A 21,419-nucleotide genomic window follows, 5' to 3' on the forward strand; every position below is an offset into this window, starting at 1 on the left:
ACTGAAAAAGCCATCTTAGTAAGAGGATTAAATTCCAACTTCCAGAATGTAGACAAGAAAGATTTCTTATCAGCATTACAAACAACACTGAAAGACAACCAACTCACATAACAAACCCAGCAAACCATCAGACAGACAGTCGCACCAACATTCAGCATGAAAAAGGAAGGAAACACACTCAATACACAAGAAAGGAAAGCACTAGAAAAATTTTTAAAAATGATTAAAAAAATTGTTATCCTACCTGCAGACAAAGGACGCTTGACAGTCATTTTAAATCAAAGAGACTACATTGAGAAAGTGAATGCATTACTTGCAGATACCAACATTTACCAACAAGTGATGATAGACCCGACCCCACAACTAGCGAACTGAATCACAACCCTACTCAAAAAACTTCAGAAATCTGGAGAAATAAATAAATGAAACCAGCTGGATCCAATATATCATGCTTCTACGGATTACCCAAATTCACAAACCAGAAGCCCCCTCAGACCCAAATTCTCGCTATCTGGAACATCAAGTGACATATTAGCCAAGGAGCTACACCAAAGACTAAAACACTTAATAGAAGACTCACACCACTCGATCCATTCCACTTAAGAATTCCTGAAGACCATCAAAGACACCAAGATGGAAGAGGATGAAATAATGGTCTCCTTTGACGTAACAGCCCTGTTCACGTCCATCAACAATCAACCTGGCCAAGGAAACACTGCCTACCCTATTAGAAGACCCAAATGACACATACACCACATCAAACACCACCAACTTCATCAGCAAGGACACTAATATCAAGCTAGTGGACCTATGCCTCACCATCCACTTCACCTTCAACAACAAAACCTACAGACAAACCAACAGAACACCCATGGGATCTTCGATATCAGGGTTCTTACCAGAGGCAGTAATGCAGAGACTCGAACAAACAGCTCTGCCAACCATCCAACCCAAACTTTGGGTCCGCTACGTGGATAACACCTTTGTCATCACTAAGCAAAACAAATTAGAAGAAACCTTCAAGATAATCAATAATACCCTTACTGGCATAAAATTCACTAAAGAGAAAGAAAACAACACCAAACTGCCATTCCTAGATGTTGCAATACAGAGAACAGCCAATGGGAAACTTCAAACCAGCGTCTACAAGAAAACAACACATATGGACCAAATATTGAACTACAGAAGCAATCATCCCAACACTCACAAACGAAGGTGCATTAGAATATTATTTCAATGAGCCACCACACACTGCAGTACCGAGGAACTACGAAGAGCAGAGGAAAATCACCTATACAACGGGTACCCAATGAACACAGTCCACCAATCTTTCAGCAACAAGCCCAAAGAATCAGACAAAACATGTTCAGAAACCCAAGCCACTTTCCCCTACATCAAAGACATCTCAGAAATGACTGACAGACTATTTAAAAAAATGATTAAAAAAATTGTTATCCTACCCGCAGACTATCTCAGGCCTCAGACTAGAGAAGCAATGGCCAAGAGCAGAGTGGGAGAGCAGTGGGCACCAACCGTCTGAGATAGAAAACAAAGTACAGGCACACGTGTCCATACATTGAGCTGTGGCACACCCATATGGATGAATATTAATAACTGGCGATCGGTGTAACGGCTGCCTTCTTCTCCGCAATCTCCTCTCCTTTCACAGGCCACTCATACACTGATGTGAATCCCAAGTGGTGGGGGAGGAAGTATTGAAGTCTCAGTGTGGCTTGCAACCCTTTTCCTCTGTTAATGATATACGGGTTTGACTTTCTGCAATTCCCGATCAGGGATCAAACTGATTCAAGGTGATTGGAGAGCCTCTGCCTGAATTTCCATCACAGGCGTTTTACAGGAACGGCTCCATTGAGGGAAGAACAGGCTGGAGAGGAGGGCTGACCAGGCCATACTTTTCTTGTATTTGAGGCATTTACAATATCTTAGATTGCTGCTCCCTACATGACAACATCTTCCACTTCTCTCTCCGTTGGTACCTCCACACTCCACTTCCCCCCATTTGAATGGGTATATATGACAGTGTTGCCAACTTTTGATTGTTTGCTCCACTATCTGAAGTGGTATTATGAACTCAGAACTTCTGTGTCCTGAGATGTCTAACAATTTCAGTGCAGGAACCCCGCTTTTGTTACCATGTAATAAGGAATGTTGTTTCATATTTGTTGACTGATGGGAGTATTGCTAACAGCCAATATTTATTGCTTCTGGTAAAATGATGAACTCCTTTCTTTAACTGCTGTAGATCTTGTCTAGGTACACTCACAACTTTTAGGAAGTGAGTTCCTGACTGTTAACACAAGTGATAATGAAGGAAAGGAAACATTGTTCTCAGTCAGAATTGTGTGACTTGGAAAAGAATTTGAGAGGAGATGATGTTCCCATATGTCTGTTAGCCATTTTATGTAGTAGCGCTTTGTTTGGAAGGTGCTTTGGAAAGTTAATCAATGTATTGTTGATACTATTTCTGTATCTCCATACTATAATAGTACTATAGTGTAGATAGTTTGTAGATTGTAGACACTGCTGTCACTGTGTAAAGGACGGAGTAAGCATTTGAGGTTGTAGATGGGGTACTGAACGAAGAAGTTGCTTTATCCTAAGTCTTGTTTAATCTCTGGCCTTGTTTAATTTGCATTCTTCCAGACAAGTGTAGAGTGGAGAATTCTGTGACTTTTTAAATGTGGATAAGTTTGGGAAATAAGTCATTCATTGCAGGATTCCTATCTGACTTGCACTTGTAGCCAATGTTCGCACTAATGTTTCTTTCTTCTACAAAATTGGAAGTCAATGCAGTGAATGGCATTGCCATGCTGATTGTGGATCTGCAATCTCGCAGTTTAGCTTGCTTATAGCCGCAAAATTTATATGGCTGATCCAATTTAATTTCCTCGGTGCTAGTAGCCCCCTAGAATTTAGTTGTGGGAATTCTGATGGTAATGCTATTGATTGTCAAAGGAAAATGGTTGGTTTTCTTTCTTGTTAGAAATGGTCAGTTCTCAGCACTTTTACTGTTGAATGTTGTCATTTTTTTCAGCTAAGCTGGAATATTGTGCTGGTCTGGTGACTGCTTCAACATCTGAGAAGTTGTGAATTCTGCATTGAACACCGTGAGACAATTTTTCTGAGGACTATTAGCCTGTGGAATTTTCCCTTGAAAACATAAATTGGGTTATTGAAATCATTTGGCCAAATCAGGTTTTTAATAGACAGAAGACAATAGGAAACAGTCAGGAAAACGATGAGACCCCAGATCAGCCTTGACCTTATTGAATATCAGAGCAAGCTCAAAGAAACAAATGGACTACCTCTAACTCCTAGTGCCATCAGTGACCATTTACATTTCTGAAATTTTATTCTGGAGGGATGTTGCAGCTGAAGATTATTGGACCTAACTTCAGCAATGATGGCTTCGAACTGAGGTGCTCGGGCTACAGTGGCTACAAGCACAGTGTTGTGTGCTTATGATTTCAGCCAGTGAAGAGCTTTCTCCCAATTTCTGTTAATTTCAATAATGCTAGGATTCCTTAATGCTGCACTCAGCGTCAATAGCTGTCTTGATGTCAAAGGCAAGCATTCTCATTCTCACCTTTTGGAAATTGGCTCTTCGGTCTAAGTTTGCTCAAATCAAGTTTCACTCGTTTGCAGAAACTGCAGATTCTGGATGTACTTGGCTCCATGATGCCCCCTCCTAGTAACCATTTTAAAAAAAATTAAATTCATTGTTGGCAGACCTGAGGACATTTACATGATTCCTATAATGGTTAAATTGCCATAGTCTTGCTGGGCCTTAGGGCTGCTGTCCCATTGGAGAGCTGTGACTAAAGCAAAGGTCACCCTGAGAGGGGTGAGATTGAGAAGGTGCGACCTTTGTGGCAAACCTCAGCTGGTGTGGGATTTGAACCCATGCAGTTCACATCTCTCTGCACCACAAAATAACTGTTTCAGCTAAATGACCACCTCAATTCTTGTATGCTGTTATTGACACCCGTTTTTCTTTTTGAAGTTCCTGCAATAATTTTAAAATGAATATCTAGACTGAGTTTAGTAGGGTGAAATAATGATGATTTGGTTCCTCAAATTAACTAGAAATAGGATGAACATGTTCATTGACTTAAATGATTTATTTCCTCTTTTCCATGTTTTAAGGTGCAAATTTATTAAGTGTTTTTATTTCAAAATATTTTTTAAAATAATAAATGTGTAGAAAGACATTTTTGGAGGGGCTGGGTGGGGAATCAGTAAAATTATAATAGAATAGCATTTTCAGTTATTTTATATTTCCAGATTCTGCAGTACTTTGCTTTTCTTTAATTCAGCTTGTGTTAAAGGTGCAGTTGTGCTAAATATCAGTCAATATTAGGCACATTCAGATGTTTGCTGAATGATTACATTTTGTTTCTGGTTGTGCCAATCTATTGTGACTTCCAACATTTATTTTTAAAAAAATGTTGGGAAAGTGTAAGTATTAAAACTGATTTAACAAGACTATTTACTATTTTCAATGCTGTATATAAATGGGACTTTTTAAACATTATTTATCCAAGTGGGTTTTTAAACTAAGTCTTAAGTTTTAATTCATATTGCACCTTTGTTTTAAAAAGGTTTGGATCTAATTGGTTTCACAATTTCTACAAAAATTCATAATTTTCATTCTCCAATATCTGCTAGTTTTCAAAATAAGCTGTGGACTAATTGACTTTCCAGTATTGAATATGGATTTTTTTTAATTAAATGAAACTGAGTAGTTTTTTTATTTAATAATTTCTCAAAATATGTATGGATCAGAAGTACTTTATGACAAATGTGGTGATAATTGACCCTAATGCTTTGCATAAGAAGAAAAATAGGTTGTTGGCCGAGGAAATCATGAGCCACGGAAATAACGCAAAGTTTTTAAATATCTCATAGTTGCTACTTTGCGGTCATTTGTAGCATCTTATGTACAAACATGATTTCCCCTTTTTGAAAAGTCAAATGTACTGATAAATTAAACTGCATTTATTTCAATATAAGAGGTCTAACAAGGATTTCAGATGAACGGAGTGCATGGTTAGGAATGTGGGACTGGGATATTTTAGAGAATAAGAACAAGAAATGATGTCACCAACCCAAAGAAACCTAAACGCATAAATGGAAAGCGGGCCATATCATCAGTGCTTCATCTGGAGGCTCAGTGATGATGTTACCTAGTATGGTGATGAAACGTCTTAAAAAGAACCTTCCAGCTCAGCGAGCAAACCTACATCCAGAACATACATATATCTATGGGGTGAATTTGCATTTGCAGATACATTCTATTTTGCTCAAAGAGCACACAACCTGCAGGCAGTCAATTCAAATGACATTCTCTAAATTCCTACTTTTGAAATAGAACCAGTCTGATTCAAATCTGGAATACATAGACTTTAACCTCACACCTTTAACGCATTGTATCAGCCTCCACCACTTCCCCTGGCAGCCCATTCCATACACATACCACCCTTTGCATGAAAAAGTTACCCCTGTGATCCCTTTTATATGTTCCCCTCTCACACTGAACCTATGCCCTCTAGTTCTGGACTCCCCCACCCCAGGGAAAATACTTTGCCAATTATCCTATCCATACCCCTCATGATTTTATAAACATCTATGAGGTCACCCCTCAGCATCCGACACGCCAGGGGAAAAGCCTCAGCTATTTCATCGCTTCTCCATAGCTCAAATCTTCTAACCCTGGCCACATCCTTGTAAATTCTAAAAGTGGCCTAACCAATGTCCTGTACAGCTGCAATGACTATAAACCGACTGACTCCCACAGCTACCTGGACTACACCTCCTCCCACCCTGCCCCCTGCAAAAACTCCATCCCATATTCCCAATTCCTTCGTCTCCGCCGCATCTGCTCCCAGGAGGACCAGTTCCAACACCGCACAGCCCAAATGGCCTCCTTCTTCAAGGACCGCAGATTCCCCCCAGACGTTATCGACGATGCCCTCCACCGCATCTCCTCCACTTCCCGCTCCTCCAACCGCCACCAAGACAGAACCCCACTGGTTCTCACCTACCACCCCACCAACCTCCGCATACAACGTATCATCCGCCGTCATTTCCGCCACCTCCAAACGGACCCCACCACCAAGGATATATTTCCCTCCCCTATCAGCGTTCCGCAAGCACCACTCCCTTCGTGACTCCCTCGTCAGATCCACCCCCCCCACCTTCCCCTGCAACGGCAGGAAATGTAAAACTTGCGCCCACACCTCCTCCCTCACTTCCCTCCAAGGCCCCAAGGGATCCTTCCATATCCGCCACAAGTTCACCTGTACCTCCACACACATCATCTATTGCATCCGCTGCACCCGATGTGGCCTCCTCTATATTGGGGAGACAGGCCGCTTACTTGCGGAACGCTTCAGAGAACACCTCTGGGCCGCCCGGACCAACCAACCCAGCCACCCCGTGGCTCAACACTTTAACTCTCCCTCCCACTCCACCGAGGACATGCAGGTCCTTGGACTCCTCCACTGGCAGAACATAACAACACGACGGCTGGAGGAGGAGCACCTCATCTTCCGCCTGGGAACCCTCCAACCACAAGGTATGAATTCAGATTTCTCCAGTTTCCTCATTTCCCCTCCCCCCACCTTGTCTCAGTCGGTTCCCTCAACTCAGCACCGCCCTCCTAACCTGCAATCTTCTTCCTGACCTCTCCGCCCCCCCACCCCACTCCGGCCTATCACCCTCACCTTGACCTCCTTCCACCTATCCCACCTCCATCGCCCCTCCTCCCTACCTTTTATCTTAGCCTGCTTGGCTACTCTCTCTCATTCCTGATGAAGGGCTTATGCTCGAAACGTCGAATTCCCTATTCCTGAGATGCTGCCTGGCCTGCTGTGCTTTGACCAGCAGCACATTTTCAGCTGCAATGACCTCCCAACTCTTGTAGTCAATGCTCTGACAAATAAAAGCATACCAAACACCTTCATCATCCTATCTACTTCCAAATTATGAACCTGCACTCCAAAATCTCTTTGTCCAGCAACACTCTGTAGAACTTTACCATTAAGTGTATAAGTCCTGCTCTGATTTGCTTTTTCAAATTGCAGCACCTCACATTTCTCTAAACTAAATTCCATCTGTCACTCCTCAGCACATCTGATCAAGATCCCATTGTCTCTGAGGTTACCTTGAAAGAAATACATTCATGAAATGAAACCTGCAACCCATTCTAAAAGATGAAAGACTTAACAGCAGTCTTAGTTTGTTCAATAGAGAGGAACCTCGATTATCCGAATATCAGATTATCTGAAGGAGATCACGAGGTCCCAATTAAAACATTACGTCAAAGAGCTGTTTCAACCCTGATCGCATTTTTCGTTTACAGGTACAATGATTAAAAATGAACTCAGCTCGCTGAAATGCTACCGAGAACATCCTGGATAGTTCAGGCACCTTCGCTAAACAACTGACCTCCCGGTGTTAGGCTGGGGTATACAAAATTGAAAATCACACAACATGGTTATAGTCCAATAGGTTTAATTGGAAGCACACTAGCTTTTGGAGCGTCGCTCCTTCATCACTTGATGGAATGACGCTCCAAAAGCTAGTGTGCTTCCAATTAACCCTGTTGGACTATAATCTGGCATTGTGTGATTTTTAACTAAGAGAAAAAGGAGTTCTCTCTCTCAGACACAATGTGCTTCACTCCACTGAAAACAATTCAAATCACTTTACTTGATGCACCCAAAACAATCTTGCCTTTTCTAAGCAAAGATCACGGTTGCATCAATCAGATCGTATAAGCTAGGAATTGAATTGCACTGCTGAAAGATGGGCCAAATGGCCTAATCCTGCTGCTATACCTTGAGAGAGAATGCGAGGACTACAGATGCCGGAGATCAGAGCTGAAAATACAGAACTGGAAAAGCACTGCAGGTCAAGCAGCACCTGAGGAGCAGGAGAGTCTACATTCCTGGTATCAGCCCTTCATCATCTCAGCCCTTCATCACTCTATATCTGATGGCCTTATTTTACAAAGGTTTCATGGCTCTTTCTAGAAGTACTGAAATTTTTCTCATAGACTGTGTGATGATGCTACTCCATTATCAACGTTGTGTTTCCTTGGTTTTTTCAGAGGGATTGTAAACTCAGACATTCCAGGAGGTCTCAGCATGAAGGGATTAGGGCCAATTTAATTATAGCTAACAGACACTGCCGCGTGCAAAAGTCACTCAAGTTTTAAAAAACTTGCACAATGTAAGGGCAGTGGCTCGTTCTCCAGTTCAGCTTTTCTCTGGTTTAGCTTGGGTTCAGAGATGCTAGTCAAGTTTTGAAGTTTCTGGACCCAAAGAAGGTGGTCTGTGCGGATCCCCTCCTCTCTCCCGTTTTTGCCAGGGAGTATAGTATTTATGGGGTTTGTTATAAGCATTTGGAACAGCATCATTAAATTGGGATAATCTGTTTGATTTTCAGGTAAATTGTTATTCCGTTCTCTTTTGTGTTTCATTCGGTAATCTTGCAAACAAATTCTGTTTTGTTTAAAACTAAGTGGTTGGGTGAGTTGTTGCACTCCTGGAATATCCATGCTACACCTGCTTAATACAACTAGCAGTTAGGCTCCAGGCTACTTTTGTGAAATGCTTTGAGGGGGTTCGGCCGGGTCCATAACTGCAAGCATTATTGCTTCAAATAATTATCAATTTACTTAAAATAAATCATGATTGGATCTCCCATCATGAGAGTCAAGTAGTGACATTCCAGAATCTCACCACTCAAGAATACGAATATCTTTTGCAAATCCTTAAAATTGGTAGAAAAATGGCAAACTGGACACCACGGGCGGCACGGTGGCTAGCACTGCTGCCTCACAGCGCCTGTAGACCCGGGTTCAATTCCCGACTCAGGCGACTGACTGTGTGGAGTTTGCACGTTCTCCCCGTGTCTGCGTGGGTTTCCTCCGGGTGCTCCGGTTTCCTCCCACAGTCACAAAGATGTGCGGGTCAGGTGAATTGGCCATGCTAAATTGCCCACAGTGTTAGGTAAGGGGTAATGTAGGGGTATGGGTGGGTTGCGCTTCGGCGGGTCGGTGTGGACTTGTTGGGCCGAAGGGCCTGTTTCCACACTGTAAATCTAATCTAAGTCTAATCTAATTACACAGGGACCGAGATCAAATGGCCTGAAAAAAAACCAATGGGAAGCTTACCAAAATCCACAATATGGGCACCACTCACTGGTTTTGCACATGCAATTCTTCCTTATATGGCTGGAGTCCCTTGTAAAATAATTAAATGCTTTTATAAATTGCTCCACAGAATGATTTTAATGTTTCCAAGGTGGAATGTTAGAATTGTCTCCAGTCTTTGAAAGGAAAATGCTACAAGTAAAAGCTCAACTCTCACTCCAACTGGAACTTAATCTCGCACAAGAATGAGACTTGGAAGGTCACAGACAAGACACCAAGACACTAAATTGTGCTCATTGGTACCTGTTTGAAGAACAACAAGTGATTAATCCTCAAAGTGAACTACTTTGCAACTCTGAAGGAAGCTAGTGAGAATACTAAATCAGCCAGCTAAACTAGATTCAAACCCAAACTGAATATGCAGGGGCAATTTTCTCTGGGGATCATTGGGAGGATGAGGAGTGACCTTATAGACGCTTATACAACGTGACTCTCGTGGATAGGGTGAATAGTCAAGGTCTTTTCACCTCCAAGGTACGACAGTCTAAAACTAGAGGGCATAGGTTTAAGGTGAGGGGAAATATTTACAGGGGGCAACATTTTCATGCAGAGGAAGGTGAGGCTAAGAAATGAGCTGCCACAGGAAGTGGTAGAAGTTGGTACAATTGCATTGAAAAGGTGTCTGGATGGGTATATGAACAGGAAAGGTTGAGAGAGATATGGGTCAGATGATGGCAAATGGAACAAGATTAATGTAGATCATCTGGTTGGCACGGACAAATTCGACTTAAGTGTCTACTTCTGTACTGTACATGGCTATCAATCCAAGTCAGAGTTCTTGAATTACTTTCATTATTGCCTATCCTTCTGCTTTCACCCTACGTTACTTATAAACAAATACGTGCGGTGTGATATTTAAGCCAAAATCACAAACTGCACACACAAAGGAGAAGGATTTGCATTTCATATTCTTTTAGCACAGTCGACAAGATTGGGTGAGAAATTGTTTATTAATCACATTTTCCTTAGAGTACTATGCTTATTTGCCCTTCTTGGCTCTGATCTTCCTCAAATAGAATTCCAGCTCCTTTCCTTCAAGGATGTAGCCATCAGCTCTGCCACACTGGCCAGGTCTTGAAGCTATGCAACCTGTAAAAGAATAATATTACCCTTTTTAGCAGACTGACCACTTCAATTCAAAAATGAACTAGGTACATAACACAACAGGTATCTCTTTTCCATGCTCAAGTAGCCTTTCAAATATAAGGAGCAAGTAGGGAAACGCAGGGTAATTATCACAACTGATACCATTCTGATACATCAATCAGAACAGTGCAGCAATTATTGAAACTGCATCCAATTTGTTCTCCCATTCTTAACCCAGGATGTTATCTGTCGTACTTTTAAATTTACTTGCTAAGACCTGACATAAAATCAGAGATAAAGCCTATGGCCTCTACTTTGCATTTGGTTTGGATCCAAACCCCAAGTCACTACAGCATTAAAATCAAGGTGGTCCATGCAGTCATCAAGGACTTCTACTTAAGAGACTTCTGATAGAAAATACAAGCCTTTTTCATCTAAGCTACTTCTCAAGATACAAAAAGGCGCATAATGAATGAAATACGCTTAAAAGAAAACAAACATTTTTAGACCCAATAATTAACAGATCTAATTATAAATTCAGACTTGTACAGCATGGAAACAGACCCTAAAGTCCAAGTTGTGCACGACAAGCAGATATCCTAAATTAACCTAGTCCCACTTGGCTCCTCCCACGCCAAAGGCTTCCTATTCATGTACCACCAGATGCCTTTTAAATACTATAATTGTACCAGCCTCCACCACCTCCTCTGGCAGCTCATTCCATATGCGTACCACCCTCTGCTTTAAAAAAATTACCCCGTAAGTTATTATAAATCTTTCCCCCTCACCTTAAACCTATGGTCTCTAGTTTTAGACTCGCCCACTCTCCGATAAAGACCTTGTCTATTCATGCCCCTCTATAAAGATCACCGGTCAATCTCTGAAGCCATTGGTCATATTGGTTCCAGACCAAGGATCCTAACAGCACTCCAGTTATTAAAGTAATTGCCTACATTTTCACAACACAACAGCCAAATTTAAACCAGCTTTCAAAAGACAATGTGCATTCATACTTTCAAGTCACATTTTATCACCGCTCAATTGCTCTTTTCAAAAGGGGAGTGACTAACTGGGCAAGGGGTATCTAATCTTACAATAAAAGAAACAGGGACATCTCAACGGCCAATATTAAGACAAACCCTTGTGCACTTTTTTCATTAGGCTAAGTAAATTCACCAGAAAATGATCATGAAAGAATAACAGAAATTGCTGGCAGCATGGAAAGAAGGCAGAGTTAACGAGACCCGTTTTACTTTCAGATCTTTAGCCTCTGCAGTTCTTTGTTTTAGAGAGCAATCACATTTCAGGATCGTTCTAAAACTCAGGAATTTCTCCACAAAGAATTAAGTATAAACAACAGGATCTTTATACATACCGAGCAGTTTACCCTGTTGGAATTGCTCTTCAAGCAGCGGGCTGATTTTTGCATTTTTTCTGCGATCCTCGTATTTCTTCTGAATTTTCTTTGACCTCTTCTTGTTCAAAATTTCTTCCTCTTCAGGGGTCTAAAACAGAAGCGGTATCTTCTATTACAAGGAAAATGTTTTTAAAAATCTAGAAAATCTCAACTCAGTCGACAGTATGAGCAATGAATTGGTCTAATATATTAAACACCAGGTTGTGTAGCACGATTTCATAATTTATAATATGTTTTACATACAGACTAGTTAGGAACAGGAGTAAGTCCTTCAGGCCAGCTTCGGCATTCAATTAGACCGTAGTTAATCAGATTGATCAACTCCACATTCCCATCTTGCCCAATAACCTTTCAACCCATTGCTTACCAAGAATCCAACAACACATGCCTTAAAAATAATCAAAAACGCTTTCCCTCAAATGGCAGTGGAGCAGAGCTCCAAAGATTAACAACCCTCAAAAAATTCAATTTCATCCGTCAGAAATGAGTGACTCCTTATTTTTAAACAGACCTCTAATCCTAGATCCACCCTAAGGATCTAACAAGATCCAAACAAATTCCTCTTACTCTTCAAAACTCCAATGGATAGTCAGTCCAACCATTCCTCATAAGACAACCGACATGTCCTGGTATCAGTCCAGTAAACCTTCCCTAATTTGGTTGCAAAGCATTTACATCCTTCCTTAATGAGACCAATATTCATTCTATACTACAATCACACAAGATTTGATTTCAGAGATCCCTTTCAGATAAAGGGATAAATTGAAAACCACAAAATATTTTACTAAGGGAGATGCTACATTTAAACATCGTTCATGGTTTCCCCATGACATTCATCCGCTAACGGCAAATAGTTATGTTAAAGACAACCTGGCTGAAAACAGTTCATCTGTTCATTCAAAACAAATTGAAAATTTTCCACCTCTACAGTTGCTGGTTAAAGCTGCTGCTTTAAAGAAAATATAATTAGAGAAGACTGCAGGAGGCGCAGTTAATATGTAACATCTGATTGAAGCACTATTTGTATTAACATTTCTACCGAACATAGAATGACAATTTTCAAAGGAAGCAATGGACATCAGCATCTATATACTAAGTGTCAAGGTTTGCTGAAAACCGAACCACCAAAATCCCCAGTAGGTACTGTACTGCCAAGAATAAAAGCAAACACCGGGTTGCAAGAATTTGGAAATCAAAAGGAGAATTGCTGAAAACAGAGCATTCTTACTAAAAAGGATTACATTTTTAGAGCAAGTGGAATTGGAAAAGCAAAACAACAAGATAGACATCTATGTTGGCTGGAATGATTAAACAGGATCAGAGAGGAAAAAAAAACATTACTTCAGAGAGGTGTAAATGGTCACAGAGTTTTTGTCACACAGGAAAGAACTTGTCAGTTAGAAAAGGGGTCCCATATCAGGGCCCTTTGCCTTGTGCCACCATCGTTTTCTAACTGAATTATCCTATTCTTCCCTTTATCTACAACTTCCCTGAAATTGTTGTAATGTACTTTATCTGCAATATCGGAGTTCTGATGAATGATACCAACCTTGCTTTCTCTCTCCACAGAAGCTGCCAGTTTGTGGAGTGTTTCTGGTACTTTAGATTTTAGTTTATGGAGAAGATATTGGCAGCACATGTGCCTAGCCTTACAGAATAGAAATGAACGTTGTAGTTGTTTAATTCAACCAAAACAGGTGTCCTTCATACTACTGCACGTGTACTTTGTCTTTACGAGAAATCACGTTTGAGGAATTTTCTTATTGGATACATATTTGCAATGTTGTGATTCTGTCTGCTTGGGTTCGGAAAGCTGCACAAAAGAGGTCAGTTGGTTGCTGAGATGTTGGCTACATTATTTACATTCTGTTGTTTCAAATAAATAAACACATGGAGTTAATCAATCCCTGAGAGTGACTGATTAGACCATTAAAATGGAATGGTGACAGAAAACATTATGCCAATTGAGGTCTATCATGCCTGAAATGAATCCACAGGAAGCACACAGTCTTACAGTTTTTACTGAAGTGCGTAACTTAATCACAGTGCTTTTGTTAATTCCAAAATATTGAAAAAAAGTTTGTTGGTGAGCAGTCAAATGTCTATCAAGTGACCTGTTTAACGGGCTTGAGAAAGGCAAGCCTTCAAGACGTGTGCACGGTCGCAAGCAAGCAAGTCCAAAGATGGGCAACTTAGATGGGTTGACCATACTAAATTACCCAGTTGTGTCCAGGGGTGTGCAGGTTGGATGGATTTAATCATGGGAAATGAGGCGTCACAGGGATAGGATGGGGCGCTCTTCAGAATATCAAAGGCATATCATTAGAATGGCCAGAAAATTTCAGAGTTTAAATTCAATAGCATTCAGAGCTATAATTTCTAAATGTGAACATGTCTGATACAGAAAAGCGAGCCATTAAAATTTGTCTACCAGGACAGGCCAAACAGAGAACAGCCAGGGAATTCCTAGAAGCATGGCACTCATCCACGAATTCGATTAACAGACACATCGACCTAGACCCTATATACTGGCCACTGCAGCGGACAGCTACTGACAACCGGAAGCAGCAGATTCAAACCAATATAAATGCCGGAGGAATCAGCACAGAAGCTCTTTACAGGAGGCTCCCAAGCACTGGAGATGTCACCTAGAAAGGGGTCGAAACGTTTGCAAGAAAAACTCCCAGCTCGGCGAACAGAACCACAACAACGAGCACCCGAGCTACAAATCTTCTCACAAATTTGTCTACCAATTGGGAACAAATGTTTGCAGATATAAAGATTATGAGCTAAAAAGACCTTGAAATGTACTGGACGACATTAGAAAACAAATACATAACTGATTTAACTTCCATATTTTTCAACTAAATTCACACCATTTAGGCAGATCCATATGATTCAGAGTAGAGCTCATTGCAATGCTTTAGACAGGGATCTATCAAATAGAAATTTTGATTTAGTGATTGAATCCACTCTACGGAAGCTTTCCAGAAAGGTGTGCTAATCAAACCATAGAATTAAAACACTGAAAAGTTACTTTCGCACGGACAAAGTACAAAGTGACCCTCACAGCTAAACACAGCAGTAGTCATAATGACAACACCCAAACACAGCAAGATATGTGAAAGATGTGGACTCCAGATTTCAAACAATTTGCAAAGCATGTGGTAGAAAGGGATATTGGCAGAGGCAGTGCACTAGAGCAAAGGATAGTGCAGCTACAGAAATCTGTGCAATGTTTCAACGCACCACACAAGGAGTACCTTTAAACCACAATACAAACCATCACATCAAAGGCAATACATAGAGATGACCAACAAACCAGTATCTTGACAATACACACAACAGACTGATGAAGGGTGTTTCTCACTGTCATTCACATGGAAACATGAGTGCCATCTCACCAGGCGTTTACACAAATCAAACCATCTGAGGATGAATCAATATTGGTCAAGATTGATAGAGGGGCAAGTGTCAATATATAACCCTGGAATTCTAAAAAGATGCATTTTTGAACTGGGAAGGTACGACAAAACTTAGGAATGCAAAACTTCTGGCATACAATGGTTCACCATTTCCTCAGGGAAGATCAAGAATACCAGGGAGCAAGTACAACTAATCTGCCTAGATTTTACACACGTTCTTTGTCATAATGCTGGTTTACAAACATACATGGCCCTACACTCGTCGCAGTGGATGGAATCAGTCAGAGACATAAAAACTGCAAACTATTCATGAAATACCAACAGAAATTAATACGAAAGAACAGAACAATTCACTTTCTTTTTCTGAATTAATGGAGCCAAAATCTCAGCTCACTCATAGTTTTAAGACATTAGGAGAAAGGTATAGAGCAGATGTCAGAGGTAGGCTCTTTACGTAGAGAGTTGTGAATGCATGGAATGCGTTGCCAGTGGTGGTAGTGGAAGCAGAGTCATTAGTTTTAAGTTTTAAGCAACTGCTGAACATGCACATGGTCAGCAGTGAATTGAGGGGCGTGGAGGTTGCTATTTTATTTTACGTTAGGATTAATCCGCACCATTAATATAGTGGACCAAAAGGCCTGTTCTCTGCTGTACTTTTCTACGTTCACTCCTGAGGGGTGAGAAAATTGAAGAGAAAAAGGATGAATGGATATCTGACAAAAAAACAAAGGGAGCAATTTGAACTGTAAGCTCTGTACCATCAATTCAGCAAAACCATTGCTGGCTGCAAGATGATCTGGAGCCACTCACATGTAAGACAGATCAGGCTCAGCAGGAGCAGCTACCAACACAGCAGTGTAAGCTCAAAGCAACACTGCAGCAAATGACAGACCTGCAAAAATACATGAAGATACACAATGGAAAGAGTCCTTTCAGAAATTAATGATGTTCTAGTGAAAGTACTGAAGCAGGACAGAGGAAACCAAACAGCCACTGAAGCAATATATGGAAGGGATCAAGCTTCAAAGTAAACAAGAAAAAAGGAAGAGACAGGAGTTACTAGAGCAGCTTATGAATGGAAAAAATAGACTGAACTAACAGCTGGCTAAAACCTTGATAGATTTAAAAGAATTCACGATGTAAAAGCAGAAGTCCCAAAATGAGTTGCAAGCTCTTTAAAGACCAAAAGATTTGAACCACTTGGAACCACTGCAGTATTTCAAGCAAATTCTAGAAAAGCAACTGCAGTTCACGACAGAGATACTTTACAACACAAACATGAAAGCCAGATATCACTCGTGATGGCTGGCAATCATGTGATCTGGACATATGGGCCATTTACTTTGTATGCATTTTCCTTTATGAGAGTTCTCCTTTAAAAGCTCTGTGTGCTGTTTGAACACTAAGTTGCCACCCTGCCTAGCAGTTACCATGCGATGGACATGCAAGCTGTACAAATCATTTTTAAAAATTTGGTAATATCTGCTTTATATCCTATGTTTTCATTTTTAAGTAAACCAGCCCACGCAACTCAATGAACCAACAGAAGTTTGACAATTTGAGCACGATCTTTAATATGACACATACCAGCTTGGCACCTTTCTTCCGGCCGAGTGGAAGCGCAAAGTGAGATTCATACCACTGTCTGAAGGGAGTACTGTCGATTAGAACGATACAGTTTTTAACTAATGTTTTTGTTCTAACCAATTCGTTGTTTGAGGCATTGTACACCACATCAATGATCCTCGTTTTTCGTGTGCAACCTGCAATGAGAGTTGTTTTATTACTGGTTTAGCAATGGAAAGTATCTGGAAAGTATCTACCAAAACAACATAAGCACAAAACAAAGAAGACAGGCTATGCATGAACAACTTACATTCAGAACCCCAGGAGAAGTTCCCAGCATCCAATCTCAGTGCCCGGTACTTTTTATTACCGCCACGGACTCTCACTGTGTGAATACGGCGTGGACCAATCTACAGGTAAGTGAAAATATCACTAAACGCTCTGAAAACTTCAAATATCAGTCATTATCAACAGTGTAAAATCAAAACTAAACTGCCACTTATATCAAGGAAGTCTGGTTTTGTGGGAACAAGATACACCCTTGCATTAAAGTAAAATACTGTGAATGCTGGAAATTTGAAACAGATATCGAAAATGTTAGAGAAACTCAGCTGATTTAGCAGCATCAGTGGAGAAATAAACAGTTAATGCTTTGAGTGTGGTATGACTCTTCTTCAGACCTCCAAACTTCTGAATCATACTGGACTTGAAACATTGTTTTTCTCTCCACTGCAACATCTGTGCTTCTCCAGCATTTTCCATGTTAATCACATGCACCTCGCTTGCACAGCCACCATATACCATGCAGAATGTCAAACTACATTTACAATAGGGTTAACATCTCTAATTTCAAAATTTACTGGGTCAACCTATAGTGGAAAAGCATACTGTGAATAGATTTTACCCCTAATGTAGTTTACTGCATTGCCATACTCCTTACTTGAGCTTTCTGAAGCACGTATGAAGTTTAACTGACTTGGGAAAAGTTATTTTAATTAACCCTATCATACCTGACAAGAGGAAAGGAAGAAATTAGACAGGCAGTACAGTCAGTGTAACTATGACAGGAATACCATTGGCGGATCTAAATATGACCAGAACAGTCAAAACAACCCACCTATCCAGAGTCATATATTCATCATTTACACTGCCTGAAAATAATAAACAAACTGCATCGATATCAATTCTAATATAAATGTGAACAGACTCTAAACCAGTTCTATTTCTCATACCTTTGTATTTGCAGGAGGACGACCAAGTTCATATTTTCTTTTTTTATGATATGGCTTCCTTTTGCCCCCGGTCTTGCGACGCTTGTGCCAATTGTTCCGGGAAATACCTATAAAGAAATAAGTTTTTAGAAGCTCTTATGTAATCAACACAAATTACCAACATAAGAGCAAAACAGAAAATAGAAGCATGCCATTTGAACCTTCAAGTATGCCCTGCTGTCATTACAATCTTGGGCTGAACACAACTCAATAAGCCCATTTCCACCTTTCCCCCATATCCTGATGTCTTTAGCCCCAGATGCTATATCCAACATATGCTCGAAATCATGTGTTTTGGTCTCAACTGTTTTCTGTGGCAGCAAACTCCAGACTCACCACACTTTTGGTGAAGAGGTTTCTCCACACTTCAGTCTGAAATAGTCTACTCTTTAATGATGGATTGTGAGCCCTGGTTCAGGACTTCCCCAGCTTCTGGAATATCCTTCTTGCACCGCCCTGTTCAGTCCTGCTTTAATTTTAGTTTTCTGAGATCTCTCTCATACTTCTCAACTCTAATGAATGAGTGAATCCCTGCCTGATTTAACCTTTCCTTGCCAAGGCTCTATATAATTGCAGAAAGATATCCCTGTCACTGTACTGAAATCCTTTCAGTATGAAGGGCATCATACCATTTGCCTTCTTGACCACCAGCTATATCTGCATGTTTATCTTCAATGATCAATGTACAAAGAGTGGCCTCAATTTCCTTCCCTCAACCTCACATCATCCATAGTATTTTGCATTGTCTACTCAACTCACCTTGTCCAAATCACACTGAAACATTTCTGCATCATCCTCACAACTCACCCTCTTGTTCAACTTTGTGTCATGTACAAACTTGGAGATATTACATTGGCTGCCCTCATTTAAATCTCTAATGTATGTTGTGAACAGCTGGAGTCCTAGCATTGATCCCTTCAGTACCCCACTAGTCGCTACCTGCTGATATATTTAGCTAAGGTAATTCCCCAGAAAAAAAACTCAATCGCATCAAATATAATAGGAAGGGTTCAGAGGGATATGGGCCAAGTGCTGGCAAATGGGACTAGGTTAGATTGGAATAGCTGGTCAGCATGAACTAGTTGGACTGAAGGGCTTGTTTCTGTGCTGTACATCTCTATGACTCTATAATGAGTTCCTTTATTTACATTTGATTAATTATCGACCACAACCTTTATAATAAAATTGTAATACCACCAAGTCAGATACCAAGTAATAAAACTTGTTGACAGAAATTGGTACGCACTTTAACTGCTCTGCAAAACAGATGAAATATCAAACTATTTTGTGAAGAAAATGATCAATAGTGATGCAAAAGAAATAGTAATTCACAAAGTTTCTAAAGTGCAGCATAGACAACCTATTGGACGTGGATCACATTTTATTGTGTTCAAATGCAACTTCTGGCTTGGGGCATCACTTTACATCGACAATCAATCTCTAATGAAATAGGTTCAGAGGCAAAATAATAAACAGAAATTGCTAACTATGTCTACAGGGCAATTACTTATGGAACAACAGAGCCTCAGTCTAAGAGCTGCAGCCTCCTGTCGTCCCACCTTCGCTTGCCAATATTCAGGCCGCTGGGTTTGCCTTTCGGCCAAGGTTTTCTGCCTCTGTAAGGGAGGTAGTGAGGAGTAGATTGTCAGGTTTCCACGCGGCAGCTATAAGCTCCCCTCTGGTGGCAGACAGAGCCTAACGCCGCCATGTCGGATCTCTCTACCAGTCCCACGTTAAAACATTAAAATACTACCAGAATCACCCCGAGTAGTCGGCCAGGCACATTACATCCTCATGTCTGTATTATCTGCATTCAAATTTGTGAGATTTTGCCGAGCCCAAATGGATCTAGTTGCAGATGGATTCGGATTCCACTATCAATAAACTAAACGGCTCAACCTACCCATTTCCAGGCGCCGAGGGGAAAGAGGAAACGCAAAGATTTCTGGGCCATACGTCGATTCCACGTCTCGCGAGAACTTCCCGTGTATGAGATTTCAACAAGTGAGCATGGGGCCATCTTTGTGAGGGGCAGGTGTTGGGCAGCATCAGCGCCATTTTTGGGAAGGGTGGACGGTGGTCTTGCGACATGTTTGTGAGGGGCAACCAGGTTACTTGGTGGCGTTGGGGCCATTTTGATGAGAGGCGACAGGGGTGTCTGGTGCCATGTTTATGAGGGGCAATCGAAGATGTGGAGGTACCGGGATGGATAAGATCAGGATTAGAGTGGTACTGGAAAAGCACAGCAGGTCAGGCAGCATTCGAGGAGCAGGAAAATCGATGTTTCTGACTGGAGCCCTTCATGAGGAATGAGGCTGGGAGCCTAGGGGGTGGGGCTAGGGAGAAGGTAACCGAGAGTGCTATAGGTGGCTGGAGGAAAGGGTAAAGGTGATAGGTCAGAGGGGAGGGTGGAGCAGATAGGTAGGAAGGAAGATGGACAGGTCATGAGGATGGTGCTGAGTTGGCAGGTTGGAACTGGGGTAAGGGGAAATGAGGAAAATGGTAAAATCCACACTAATGGCCTGAGGTGGAAGATGAGGCGTTCTTCCTCCAGGCGTCGGGTGGTGAGGGAGTGGAGTTGGAGGCGGCCCTGGACCTGCATGTCCTCGGCAGAGTGGGAGGGTGTGAGAAACGAAGTTCACTCGTTTCAATAATTTCAGTCCGAGACAAGATCTGAATCAGTAGTATCGTTTATTACGCTCTTGCAAGGAGGATGTGGTGTCCACTGTCCACAAGGCACAACAGCACCTTATCTATTTGTCTGTAACATCTACCATTGTTTGCAGGCACATTTCATTCTTGTATGCACATTTTAGCTTATGCAAAAATAATTATATATTTCCTTCATGTAGTTTTCATTCTTGTTAACTCAGCTCTTGGCTGAAACAATTATACACTGGTGTGACTTCATTTACCTTGCATAAACAATTAGGATTGCAGAAGTAACACTACTTTACCTCTATCCCCTTTTTCTTTAATTATCATTTGTTATCTTCTGCATTTTTCTTATATGTTGCTTCCAAATTGACGAGCATCGTTTTGAAATTTCATTTATTTTGGAAATCTCCCTGAGGTTACTTATTCCTTTATTGTTTAACAGGTAGAGCTCGTCTCTCTGATTGCTCTTTAGGGGCATTTGTTTCATTAAGGCTGTCTCAATCAGTCTTTGGGTGTGCCCTCTTATACGGGTATGATACAACCAATGACTACCAATACCCCGGCTACTACTATCAGGGAAGTAAGGATGGAAACCACCACCTGTTTGATTCAAGCCATCCCATGAGAGATGTTTCTACTCCTGAATTCTCAGCCAGTTCCTCTGCTTAAGGGGGTAGTCAATCCCCTTAAGGCCCAAGTAATTGAACCAGCAGGCGCCGTGTTATTAGGAATAAATGTACAACAGCTTCCTCCTA

The 21,419-nt window shown here is 41.1% G+C and overlaps 1 protein-coding gene and 1 non-coding gene across 2 annotated transcripts; both read right to left on the minus strand.

Moving 5' to 3' along the window:
* Positions 1 to 9,344: 9,344 nt before the first annotated feature.
* On the minus strand, positions 9,345 to 9,476 carry LOC132819224 (small nucleolar RNA SNORA35). Its single transcript, XR_009645062.1, has one exon. It is a non-coding gene; the product is annotated as a small nucleolar RNA SNORA35 (small nucleolar RNA).
* Positions 9,477 to 10,172: 696 nt separating this feature from the next.
* On the minus strand, positions 10,173 to 19,956 carry rps8a (ribosomal protein S8a). Its single transcript, XM_060830526.1, has 6 exons — positions 19,910 to 19,956; positions 17,968 to 18,074; positions 17,046 to 17,145; positions 16,757 to 16,932; positions 11,703 to 11,832; positions 10,173 to 10,330 (listed from the first exon to the last, which is right to left on the minus strand). Exons 1-6 carry the CDS (start codon positions 19,911 to 19,913, stop codon positions 10,221 to 10,223), a joined length of 627 nt encoding a protein of 208 aa, XP_060686509.1. The 5' UTR covers positions 19,914 to 19,956; the 3' UTR covers positions 10,173 to 10,220.
* Positions 19,957 to 21,419: the final 1,463 nt, after the last annotated feature.

The sequence above is a fragment of the Hemiscyllium ocellatum genome, chromosome 9 (assembly GCF_020745735.1).
Source record: "Hemiscyllium ocellatum isolate sHemOce1 chromosome 9, sHemOce1.pat.X.cur, whole genome shotgun sequence".
NCBI lineage: Eukaryota > Metazoa > Chordata > Chondrichthyes > Orectolobiformes > Hemiscylliidae > Hemiscyllium > Hemiscyllium ocellatum.